Genomic DNA, 13,552 nt, shown 5'->3' on the forward strand with positions numbered 1-13,552 from the left:
GTCGTGCAGTTATGTGACACTGAGCAATGTTTTGGGGTTGGTTTCTAAATACTAAACATGGCATAGCTGTAAAGCCAGTGCACAGGTCCATCATTTACACCTCCATCAGCTCTACTCTAAATTCAGGTGCAAAAATGGTGCAGGCATCCAAGTGCTTTGTGGCCCAGAGTTATTAATGAAGGGAGAATACAATAGTTGCTGCAGCACTACTGAAGAGTATACCCTAGGTGGCCAGGACTTTCAACTCAGATTTACTTTTTATGACTGCTACGTACTGTAATACAACTCACTCGACCCCTCACCCACCCACACCACCAACAGCTACACAGCAAGTCCTGTATATTCACTTGTGGGATCCGCTCTCAGTACTGTCAGATACTGAGTTGTATTTAAAAAATATGTTATGTTATTAAGAATAAGGTTTATCTAACAACGTTTATTTCCCAGGGTCTTTGCTTTTATGATCAGGTTTTACTTTCTGGGTCTTAAGGAATGGGGAGATACTGGGTAAGGTTATGAGATTGAGAAGACGAGCTTGGTGTCATCGCCGTAGGAGACAATGTTGATGTTTTGGGTTTTGACAATGTCCCTGAGTTGTCCTGTAGATGTTGAAGAGAATTGGACTGAGGGATGAACCTTGAGGGCTGCCACCGATGGTACGCTTTGGTTGAGAAGTGAAGGGAGGGAGACACATTATCTGGGTGCGCCCTGTGCGAAAGGAAGCCATTCATTTAATTGTGTCATCTGTGATTCGATCTAGCGCAGTTTATCGATCAGTGTATGGTGGGAGACTGTGTCGTAGGCTGCCGCGAGGTCAAGTAGAATCAGGGCAGCTGATTCTCCTCTGTCGAGTAGGATGCGGATGTTGTTGATTGCGTTGATTAGTGCTGTCTTGGTGCTGTGATTGGCTCTGAATCCTGATCGGGAAGGGTCCAGCAGGCTGTTTCTCTCCAAGTGTTTAGTAAATTTATATTTTATGCCCCTCTACAGAACTTTGGGGGGGGGGGGGGTGGGGGGGCACAGAACCAGAGAGTAGTTCTGGAGCTCACTGGAGTCTGCAGACGGTTTCATGAAGAGCGGTCTGACCTCTGCTTGTTTCCAGGCAGCGCTCTTGATCCAGGCATTGAATTTCTCTACGGCCTGTTTATTATTATTATTATGAAGCTTATAAAGCGCTATGGTTACTCCAACCGGAGTGTCCCAGCGCTAGAACATAAGTGGGCCCCAGCAACCCTCCCAAGCTGCTCACCATCGAACGCGGACATCCACACAGATGTCACCTTACTACTTTAGCCCTCCCGGGGGGTGACGGAAGAGCCAGGTTTTCAATTTCTTGCGGAACAGAAACTACTACTCAGATGACCTAAGATCCACTGGGACCTCATGCCATGCCTTAGCTGCCAGGAAACCAAAGGATCTCCCACCGATCCACGCCTTCCGCACCCTGGGCACAGTCAATCTTGCACTGTCCAATGATCTCAGATTATGAGCAGGCTGGTATATTGTCAGGAGAGACCATAGAAAATGTGGCCTTCTTTCCCCAAGGATCCTATGAATTAAGCATAAGGCCTTAAAGGTAACTCTGGCCCAGATAGGGAGCCAATGCAGTTCCTTTAAAGCTTCTCCCGCCGAAACCCTCCTTGGGACATTCAGGATAAGCTGGGCTGCGGCATTTTGGACCTTCTGCAAGATGTTAAGATTTTTTTTAGTCACCCCTAGATATAAGACATTGTAATAGTTAAGGCGAGACGTGACCAACGCCTGTACAATAGTTCTTTTAGCATCCAAGGGGAGCAGGTCCAAGATCTTACGTAGCATCTTCAGAATGCCAAAACAAGTCCCAGCCAGAGCCGATATTTGCGAGGAGAAGGAAATATTTTTGTCGAACCACACTCCCAAATTTTTCACCTTGACTTTCAGCACTGGACAGGTTCCTAGTGCTTCTGGCCATCAGTGCTGTGACCAGAGAGAGGGCTGTTTTCCAACCACCATCACCTCTGTCTTCCCTGCATTTAACTGGAGACAACTCAGTCTCATCCAGTCCATAAGCTCCACCAGGCAAGGTCTGAAATCGACAGCCCTTCCAGGTTCCTTCTGTTCCAGGGTCACAACTAGCTGAGTGTCATCCGCATATGACACCAGCTAGATTTCATGTTTCAGAACAATATCTGCAAGCGGGCGCATATAAATATTAAACTGGGTGGGGCTGAGAGCCGAACCCTGCGCCACCCCCTGGTTTAGAGGACAACTCTGGAGCTGAAAGGATGTTGCAAACCTGGAAGGATCTATTTTCCAGAAAATTCTTCAACCAAATCCACGTGACACCTCAGACCCCGAATTCCAGTAACCTCTCAAGAAGGAGGCCGTGGGACACTGAGTCAAACCCGGCACTTAGGTCCAGCGGAATCAGGGCTGTGCTCCTACCTTCATCAGCCGAGGCCCTCAACAGTAGAGCGGACTACGTACTATGCATAGGCCTAAAGGCAGACTGGGTGTCATGAAGAACCCGCCTCTCTTCCAAAAACCTCGAGAGATGGCCATTCAGATGTTTCTCTGCAATTTTAGCTACATAGGGAAGTGGAGATATGGGTCTTATATTTTCAGGAAGAGCGGGGTCCAATGAGGATTCCTTCAACTGAGGGACCACCATGGCATGTTTCCAGTTGCTGGGGACCTGCCCATGCCAAAGGACAGGTTCAGTAGTGAGGTAAGAACAGGAGGAATACTTTTCTTTCCTATTTGCAAACATTTTGGATGGGCCGGATCCAGAGGTGACCCAGATTTCACCACCTCCGTCAGCCTGAGAACCTCGTCTTCCACCAAAGGACAGAGGGCAAACTTATCCTTGGTCCACAGAGTCTCCAAACCAGGGACGGGGGCCTGCCTCCTACTACTTTCTGGAAAGGTGGCATAAATCTTAGCAATGTTTGAGGTCTGTAGTGACGATGGGCTGGGTAATGCTGAGGATGTCAGTCCATTGGTGCTGAGTGACCTTGGTCCAGCTGCCGAAGGGGGCGCTGTGGCAGTTGGGGTGGGCCAGCGATGGTGAAGTGTATGATAGAGTGGTCCAACCAGGTGAGTTCCATGGTGTGATTGTATGTAATTTTGTTGCTGGACATGAAGACGGGGTCCAACTTGTATCCTGCTATGTGTGTGGGGTCTGTGGCCAGCTGCTTGAGGCCGATGTTGTCCAATCGTTCCAGGAGGTTGGTGGAGTTTGGGTCTTTGGGGTCATCCAGATGGAAGTTGAGGTCTCCCAGGAATACGAAGTGTACAGATTCAATGCCGAGCTGGGTGATTAATTCAGCAAAGACATCACAGAGGCCGATTCGTTGTCCTGGAGGTCCTGGAGGTCTGTAGGTTTGGGTTCCTTTGATGGTGGTTTTGTCGTCGGTGTTGAGCTGTAAGTTTGTGTGTGCCATGATCGGCGTGGTCTTCTCATCATTGGTGGTGCCGGTGATTGATTCTTTGTGTAGGATGGCAGTGCTGCACCTGTGTCTGTTTGTGCAGTCACTGTACTTTATCTTGTAGTCGATGGGAATTGCAGTGGCGATGTCCGGGGCAGAGGCAGGGTTAGCCAGGTCTCTGTGATAAAGGTCACATCGAGGGTGGAGATGATGTCCCTAACTTTGGCAGCATGTTTGCAAAGCAACCTGGCGTTGAGCTTACTATGTGACTAGAGTTTGGTTACCAGGTGGTTCCATGTCACCAAGGAGGCAGTGCTTCAGTAGGGCACTTTCATTTAACAATTAAATGCATTCTAGGAGTTTTATTCATAGTTATTTCTATCTGAGCATATTGAACTAACACCTAAAAAAGGGAAATTTAAAACAAAAAGCATAGTAACCTACTGACTTGTGGACAGCATGTTTTCAGTACTTGAACAACACCAAAACCATACAGACCATCAGTGAAAATCATCACTTTCGCTGTTCAGAAACACAGCAAGCCCTAGTAAGAGTGATCAATTCTGCCACTTGTGCGTATGTTACTTCTTGAAGTCAGGAAGCTTTGACTACTCTTGTGAGTGTACAGACTGCATAAGCAGCTCTTAGGGTCCCTCAATCATCTTGCAGGCAGGACCCATTAATAAACAATATGAGATCGGACTCAGGCAGTGGCTAATCTTGTGTATCTGATCTTGGCTTGGTGCATAGATCAGTGTCATCAAGACAGTCATGCTCGATTTCTTTATCATCACCCATAATTACAGGTAGAGGCAAAAGGGTAGCTGGGTTTAAAGTAGCACACCTCTTGACGGATACATTCTCAGCTGTGGGAATGATCTGTTCACAATTGGTCAATCAACTCAGGTGTTGTGTGTGTGTACTCATCAACAAAATCTCAACTGAATGGGGCACAAATACAATAAGGGGATGGCCTATGACAATAATTTCACAATGCACTAAGCGGAAACCTACAGCTGCCACAACTTTAAGGCATCCAGACAGCCCTGTTGCTCAAGGTCAAGGGTAGCAGAAAAGTAAGCCACTGGTCTTTGGGAATTTCCATGCAATTGGGTAAGCACTGAGAGAGTGCTACCCTCCCTCTCAATGCAGAAGAGAGCAAACAATGTATTGATATCAGGCATTCCCAGTGCCAGGGCCTGACAGAGACTTTTTCTCAGCTCTAGGAAGGCTACCAAGCAATCATTGTCCATGGTACCAGATCCGACACATCCTTGTGTATCAACCCTTGTAAAGGCTTGACCACTAGGGAAAAGTTGGGTATCGACTGTCGACAATAGCCGCCTGTTCCCAAAAACATCCTGACTTCTCTCTGGGTGGTTGGCAAATTCAACTTTGAATCGCCAAGATTCTTTCTAGCAACACCTTCCTTGCTTCCTTCTCAATGTGTTGTTCAAGATACAGAACTTCTTCTTAACAATAATGTAACTTACTCGGGGACACTTTATGTCCATTCTCAGCCAGAGGGTTCAACAATGCAATCTTGTCTCATGTACATGCTATTTGGGTTTTTGATTTGACCAGGAGCTTGTCAATGTACTGCACTTAGTCTGAATTACAGGGCATTATTAAAGACTCAAGATACTTTTTAAGGATCTGATTAAAAATTGACTTTCTGTATACCCCCGTGGGACTTGACACCATGCTAAAACACCATCCTGGAACCTGAAGACAAAAAGGTACTTACTGTTCTCATGCAAGGGAATAGAGAAAAACGCCTGACACAGTCACAGAAACCATTCACCTTCACATGGAAATTGAATATATTGACAGCAAGGTTCTGTGCCACAGGACAACCGGGAACAACGTTATTAATCTTTCTCAAATCCTGAACTACGCAGTACTTACCACTAGGCTTCTGCAAGCCCATAATGGGCGAGTTACATTGAATTTCCATTATCTCTTTCAAAATTCCTTGTTGTATCATTGAGTCAATCACTGGAATAATTCCAGCAATCGTTTCAGGAGTAAGATTGTACTGAGAGGTTCTTGGATACTCCGTGTTGGGTTTGACAGTTATGCAGATAGACTCAACTCCGTTTATGATACCTATATCTTTTCCTGAGCAGTCTCAGGCTTCAGGTTTCACAGTATCTCTGAGATCTAGTGGCAAATCATCATTGGTCATCAAAGAATCCAATTTAATTGTTGGCCCATGACCCACCAATTTAAAGGGGACATCTTCATCCATGGGTTTGAAACTTCACTCCCTTTGGCATACAGTGAATGGTGTAATTTAAATTGCACAATTATGTCTTAAAAGATTTACAGGAGATTCACTCACCACAAACTTGTGTTTCTCTTCAAAAGACAATATTTTAACAGGCACTTCTCAGGCTACTGGATTGGTTGTCTGTTTATTTTCAACTCCTAGAACTTTAATTATTTTTCCGCGAGCGGTAGGTCTAGTACTTCCACTGTTCTAACAGTGGAACGGGTAGCACTGATGTCAATCAAGAATGATACTAGGTGGCCATTCACCTCACCTTCTACAAATAAACTACTCTGTTCTAACTCTAAGACTGCTCAAATCGTGCAATCTTCCTCCCCCATCAGGCACCATCATAGTGACTGATCTGAACCATAACCCTCAAGTGTGCCAAATATGGGAAACTGCTTAAATGGGTTTTATTTCTGATTAAAATTCAGGACCTGGTTAGAATCAAATCTGAGGACATCTACATTTTGTTGTGGAATCAGGGCTTGACAAACTTGCATCACAGGGACTTGTACATTGGGACTTTGCATTCTGTCTCTGCACATTTTGTTGTGCCCTCTGAGATGGTTCCCTCATAGGGGTCTCTCTTGTCTGATTTAGTACTAAGGATATAGGAGCAACATATGGTGAAGTCAACAACTAGTAACATGCACCACATTCAGTGACATATCAACCAATAAGAGCGTGGAACAAATACCAATGGATCAATCTCAGCGCAGCACACTATGATATAGTTGTAAATCCTCTCAGCGGTTATCTCTCCTTTACAATTTACAATTTTCATGGGTGCACTCTTTCTCAACCTCTCCATTTAAAGAGAGGGACCTCAAACGCCGAAGGGGTAGGGTTCCAAAAGACAATATCTCACAAAATAACGTCTGTCATACTCAAATTTTGTATGAATATCTATCATCGACACGTCTCGTTTTTTTTATCCTGATGAAGGTGTTGGCTTGTAATCCAAGTTGCCAAAACCGAAACGTGTCGATGCCCTTGTGTATTGGGATACACTAAATCATTGGACTATACAACGTCTCCAATTCGATAGATATTCATACAAAATTGGAGTATGATTTACATAAGTCGGACTACAGTATCCTGTTCTATTTCTTAACCAATGTGTTGTTTTGTTCCCACTTTGTGATTATTACCTGCATGTATTATATTAGGATATATTGTTTATCCCTTTTATTGTGAATTTTTTAATGGTAGAATAATATGTGTACTTTTTATAATTTCTGACTATTTTTACATCATCTTGATTGTTGCTCAAATTGAAAGTATGAACTGACTAGTGTGGGTTATAGATGCAAGTTTTTCTGTCTGCTTATAATCTGTCCAAAGGGGATGTTATTTTGTGACATATTGCACTCTTTCTCAACACTTAGCACACAAAACACAACACAAAGCGCTTTCAAGAAATAGCATTTGTCTGCTCTACTAAAGAATTCAAAGTATTCAAACAATCACACAAGAAATGGTTCAGAGCAACACTTTCCCACCTACTCAGATACACACTCAAGTGAAACCTCTACCAGTGTGAATCACTGGGATCAGTGCAGCTTCTTCTTTGTGCAAAGGGATTCACTACACCAACCACACTTTACTCTCACATAAAGGTATATGTCCACGTTAGAACTGGGAGTCTCTAGTTGACCCATGTGTATCTGTCACATTGTTCTGAATTGCCAACGCATTAAACTAAGGCTGCCATTCTTACCCTTGAATAGCTTGTGATCCTTGCACACAATGAACAGAAAGTTTCTTTTGACCATTGTTTCTTCATGTTCAGGGTCAAGTCTCTATCAGGCCTCTCCATCAGTCATCTAATATAGACAATGAGCCTTTTTGTCTTGCCTTTTAATCCTCCTAACTGTGTCACATTGCCTGATGTTGAAGATTTCAAATGCGGTTGTAGTTTAATTTGCCTTAAGGTTGATGTGGAGCCGTGAACTTCAACCCCGCCAAATTTTGCCTTAAGGAAACAAGTTACGCAGGACATGAGCCGGGATTCAGGAAGTTTCAATCTGTTTGACATGAAGTAGAGACATCTTTGTGGGCCTTAATTGTCGGTGTGTCATATTTGGTTGTTTCCTAGCACAGCACTGCTCAAACAGTGCAGGTAACATTTGAGTGTTTCAATGTGTCTCCACACAGCACAATTGCACATGACATTAAGTAAATATAGGCATTTAAGTCTAATAGCTGGGTTAGCTTTTTTGGGACCAGCCCCCACCTTGCTTTCTGCTTGCATGTCTTCGCATCCTCCATGGACAAAGTGTACTCAGTGTCTGCTGTGGTCAAGATCTGTGGCATATCATTAAATACATTTATAATAAATTGGGCACCTAATGCCTATCACACTATTAGAAACAGGGTGGCAAAGAGAAAAGACACAATTGGGTCCGTATCAAACCATTCTTTTATGTAAATTTTTGTTTAAAAAAAATCAACAATGCTTTCGACTACAACATATACTACAATATATAAAAAGTGCAATGTGTCCCCAGTGACTTGTGAAGTAACCAAAGAAACAACGTGTGTACATACAAGTGAGCTATACAGGTTACAATTGTGATTATTTACAAGGAAAGAGGCATAACTCAAAAAAGATTATTTAAATCAATCGTAGAACAGTTGCTACACAATCATAAGCACTGTATGAGTCACATTCGCCTCCAGTACGTCGACGGCGTTTCGACCCTTAGAGTGAGGGTCTCATCAGGACAAGGGGTGTGGGACGTCTTAGGAAGGGCCAATAGATGTAAAACCCATGCGTGTTTAAGTAAATGATTTTACTTACAGTGAACCCGGCCGGGCACACTGTCATAGACACTTTAGTGGTTGTAGTGTTTCTGTATCAAAAAACGGACGATGACGCTGTATGGCAGAATCACTCAAGGTCTGACTATTCCGGGAAGGCGGCGATCGAGCGAGTGGTTCCAGCGCCTAGATATCGCCTGGCTTATTCGCGCACTGACGGCACCGTCCGTTTGCACGGCAATTCCATCATTGAAACTAGCGATTGCGCTAGCATATATCGTGCTCAGAACCTTGAGTGATTCTGCCATACAGCGTCATCGTCCGTTTTTTGATACAGAAACACTACAACCACTAAAGTGTCTATGACAGTGTGCCCGGCCGGGTTCACTGTAAGTAAAATCATTTACTTAAACACGCATGGGTTTTACATCTATTGGCCCTTCCTAAGACGTCCCACACCCCTTGTCCTGATGAGACCCTCACTCTAAGGGTCGAAACGCCGTCGACGTACTGGAGGCGAATGTGACTCATACAGTGCTTATGATTGTGTAGCAACTGTTCTACGATTGATTTAAATAATCTTTTTTGAGTTATGCCTCTTTCCTTGTAAATAATCACAATTGTAACCTGTATAGCTCACTTGTATGTACACACGTTGTTTCTTTGGTTACTTCACAAGTCACTGGGGACACATTGCACTTTTTATATATTGTAGTATATGTTGTAGTCGAAAGCATTGTTGATTTTTTTCAAACAAAAAATTACATAAAAGAATGGTTTGATACGGACCCAATTGTGTCTTTTCTCTTTGCCACCCTGTTTCTAATAGTGTGATAGGCATTAGGTGCCCAATTTATTATAAATGTATTTAGTGATATGCCACTGGAACCATTGTTTTTCTGGATAAACACTTCACCCTGGTTCCGTTGTGAGTAGGGTCTCCCTTGTTCTTCCTTTTCGTGGTCAAGATCTGAACATAAACGTAAACCGTGCAAAACAGCAAGTTGAAGTACGATAAGCTGTCTTCAAAATTAAACAAGCATTTGCAATTCAATAGGTCTCGCATTTACTCGAGTTTGAGCTATTGGCATTGCAAATAATAATGCCTTTTATTTTTGTTTTTGTTTTAAAAACATAAATAAAAGGCATTGTTCTTTAGAATGCCAATAGCTGAAACTCTCGTAACTGCGAGACCTATTGCATTGCAAATGCTTGTTTACATTCTTTTCAGAGTTTCTTGAGTGGACAATAAAAAATAAATCATGCTCTTTATAAAGACAGAAAATATTGCAGTTGAGATACCGTAAGACATGTTTTCTTTTCCTCCAGTATTGTTATTCTTTCCCTTTTTAAGCAATGGCTCAAACTAGCACTGGCCCTCGTATTAGAAAAGTGAGACCTATTGGCTTTGTCAATTGTTGTTTCACTTTGGGATGCCTTTCCATTCCCCAAAGACATGCACCCAATCTGAGGCTGTATGGCCCTTTGTTTACATTTATCGAAGTGCATCAAGGTATTGGCTAACACTGTTGAGAATGACCACACTTTTGTGCAGTTGTCACCTGTGCCCAGAGTACTTGATTCATTCTTTGGTGCCTGTGACTTTAGCCATCTGATTTATTCTTCCAAAATAAAAGAGAACATCCAGAGTTGTGCATATTATCTGATTTGACTTTTCCCAGGGCCACTGGAATTATGTGGCAGGGAACCACCAAATCTTTTGTCGGGGTACACTAAATTATGCAGCAAGAAAAGGCAAATTAAGCAGCATAATGCAGCACATTTCTTGGTAGTATTTCTTCATTATTTGCCATTTTTAGGTCGAGGACTGTCTCACTGCGTAGCAGTGGGCGGAGCCCGAGATTTAATGTTTCTTAGAGGTGGCTTGGAACCCGCCCCTCTTCTCCATTGGCTGGCTTCCTAAACGGAGGCCAGCCATTGGAGGAGAGGGACGTCACTCCCTTTAAGCCCCATCTTTTTCGGATTCGGGGCGTGTTTTTTAGGTTCTTTTTTTATCTGTGACGTCTTCAGTCACTCAAAACTAAAAAAACACCCCCCCCCCGAATCTCAAAATGACTGTGTGTTTCTCCGAGGCATTTCTGCCTCGCCTCGGAGAAACGTGGTCATGTTCATGACGTGGTCATATTGTAAAGAATCAATTTCTGCAGACTGTGAAAGCCTCAGGGGCCAGTTCATTCAATGTGATGGCCTTGTAGTGGAATGTGTGTGGCTCTGTCTGTGTGTGTGTGTGTGGCTCTGTCTGTGTGTGTGTGGCTCTGTCTGTGTGTGTGTGGCTCTGTCTGTGTGTGTGTGGCTCTGTCTGTGTGTGGCTCTGTCTGTGTGTGGCTCTGTGTGTGTGGCTCTGTGTGTGTGTGGCTCTGTGTGTGTGTGGCTATGTGTGTGTGTGTAGCTCTGTGTGTGTGTAGCTCTGTGTGTGTGGTTCTGTGTGTGTGTGTGTGGCTCTGTGTGTGGGGGGGCTCTGTGTGTGGGGGGGGCTCTGTGTGTGGGGGGGGGCTCTGTGTGTGTGTTTGGGGCTCTGTGTGTGTGGGGGGGCTCTGTGTGTGTGAGTGTGTGTAGCTCTGTGTGTGGCTCTGTGTGGATAGCTTTTTTTGTAGGTGGCTCTATGTGTGGGTGGCTCTGTCTGTGTGAGGGTGGCTCTGTGTAGGTGGCTCTGTGTGTGTGAGGGTGGCTCTGTGCGTTTGGGTGGCTCTATGTGTATGACTCTGTGAGGGTGGCTGTGTGTGTGTGGCTCTGTGTGGGTGTATATGCAATAGGTCCTGCATATTCGAGCGATTAAGCTATTGGCATTGTAAATGACAATGCCATTTATTTAACGATTAAGCTATTGCCAATGTAAATGACATTGCTATTTATTTATGATTTTAAAAAAAATGTCATGAGCAATGCCAATAGCTCTACCTTTAATAATGCCGGGACCATTGCATTGTAAATGCTTGTTTCACATGGTAGAACTGTCTGGGCAAAGATTTCACCTCGTCAATACCAATTCAACAACCAAATACAGAAATAAGTAACTGAAAGATGACCAGTTAACCTTTGCGGAGAGCCTTCTACTGCGGTCGAACACGTGGCCATATTTTAGTAACTTTGGATTCCGTTTGAGCTAGAAACACATTTTTTGTTAAAATATGCAGATTATGCAGCAGATGATAAATTATGTGGCAATCACAACAAATCCATAACTATACAAAAAGGTCATGGCCACAGACTCGCATAATTCCAGTGGCCCAGACTATAGCTATTTAGCTCCAAAATTATGGAATGCTTTGCCACCGTAGATATGTCAGGGCCAATTGGAGTGTGTTTTCAGGAAAAAATGTAAAACTTAGTTCTTTAGCTCGGGATCTATTGGGTTTTATTAGCTACATTAGGATACCTGTACCTACCGCTGGGACTCCTCATTTGAGGTAGCTATGCGCTTGAAACTGTATTATTATTATTTGATTACTATACTGTTCAAGCCTGTGATTAGTACTACTAGTCCAAGACCTAAAATGTGATAGTAGTTATATCTATAGATAATTAATGCCGATAGATTAAGATGCTTATTTATTTTCAGTTGTTTCCACAGAAGAAACCACCAAAGCTCAACCCGTAGGAGATTCTCCAGAAGGAAAATCGGAGAAAAATGGTGCTAAAACCGGTGGAATACTTGAAAGAACAAAAAGGGTATTCAATTTTTTTTGTATTTCTAAAGATAATGATTTTAAAGATGTCATGTTCGCAAATTAATTGTTGCAAAAATGTGATGCCAGTAAATAGTATGCTATTCACGAGCCTGAATTCAGCTGTGCCATCTTGCCTTTGTGTGAAGTTTATACAAGAAAGGTGATGTGAAAACAATTGTCCAGACTTTCAAGAGAACCCTAAGTGCGTTATGTATAGTTTGGTGGATGCAGAATATTCACCAACAAGTGGTGAATACCCCTTACTCCCTTTAGAGGGCAAAGCACCTCTGTTTACTCTAAATAGGATGGACAAGACATCAACTATCTTTGCAGGCTGTCCCATATCCGCCAAGCTCTAAATAAGGCCCTTTATATATTTTGTAAAAACAGACGTTTCTTACTTGTAACCATGAAGCTCGTTGTGTTCTTGGCACTGGGACGAAAACAACAGATTTCTTCATTTTCAAATATGTATCTGTATGGTGCCAGCATCTCTTAGTCGAAGAGCATAATACATTTACCCAGGAGCGTTCAGAATGTGTATTTTCGTTTTTTGGGAAGTTGCCTGGATATTTTTGAGGGGCCTGAATAATTACGATAAGCAAAAAACAAATGCTTGGGAACACCCATGCTCCACCCATGGAACGCCTACCGCACTGAAATGTAATGCAGCGCAACATAGCACAAATAGCCTCTTGCTTGGCTTTATTCCATATAAGGACTTGCCTTGCCTTGTGAGGACTTGCGCCCAGATTCCAAACTTCCACGTGTGCAAAAACAACATATATCATTCTGTAAGTTGTGCATTTGGGCTATGTGATTTATGTACATGCTTAGCTCTTGTCTGGCACTTCTACATGACTCTGCAAAGTCATCCTATACCATGCCAAGTATTAAAAAAAATCTGTGGCATTCAACATATTGACTTCCATTTTTCTCTTTAGGGAAAATGTTTTCCATGAAATGTTCTTGCCTCCTGCAGCACACAAAAGGAGGAATGTTGGTGTAGTTTCCAACACATTCTTCATCGTTCACACTAAGGTGTGCTACTCGACCTGAAGACTGGTGTATGAAAAGCATTACAGATGTGTGTGGGTAGACATTATCCTACAACTCCCTCTTTTGTTTTGCATTTCCTTGACAACTCCTGCAGTACCCATAAGAGAACAACGAGTTAAAAAGATAAGGATTGTATGCACCAATACTCTCTGCCCCTTAGGGGACACCTCCTTGTACTCAGCTGCCAAAAGGGTGCACAAACCAGAGCCGCTGCTTGATTCCCAGTCTCCCCAAAACCCAAATGACAAACAAAGCATTGGACACAGTGCTGAGAAACAGGGAGGGGGGGGGGGGGTAAATAATGGATGAGAGGGGAACAGGTGGGTCCATAGGAAGTCTCACACATGGCTCTAAAC

The 13,552-nt window shown here is 43.4% G+C and overlaps 1 protein-coding gene across 6 annotated transcripts in view; it reads left to right on the forward strand.

The window, feature by feature from the left end:
* The window catches only part of RPGR (retinitis pigmentosa GTPase regulator), a 420,762-nt gene that overhangs the window by 385,034 nt on the left and 22,176 nt on the right, over window positions 1–13,552 (forward strand). For 4 of the 6 annotated variants that reach the window (XM_086934147.1, XM_086934149.1, XM_086934150.1 and 1 more), the window contains one exon: window positions 12,029–12,138. In XM_086934147.1, the coding sequence (XP_086790273.1) occupies window positions 12,029–12,138 (110 nt within the window). The remainder of the gene's footprint in view (window positions 1–12,028; window positions 12,139–13,552) is intronic. The other 2 variants (XM_086934148.1, XM_086934152.1) reach the window with 1 other exon arrangement.

Source organism: Lissotriton vulgaris, chromosome 8, assembly GCF_964263255.1.
Source record: "Lissotriton vulgaris chromosome 8, aLisVul1.2, whole genome shotgun sequence".
Lineage (NCBI taxonomy): Eukaryota > Metazoa > Chordata > Amphibia > Caudata > Salamandridae > Lissotriton > Lissotriton vulgaris.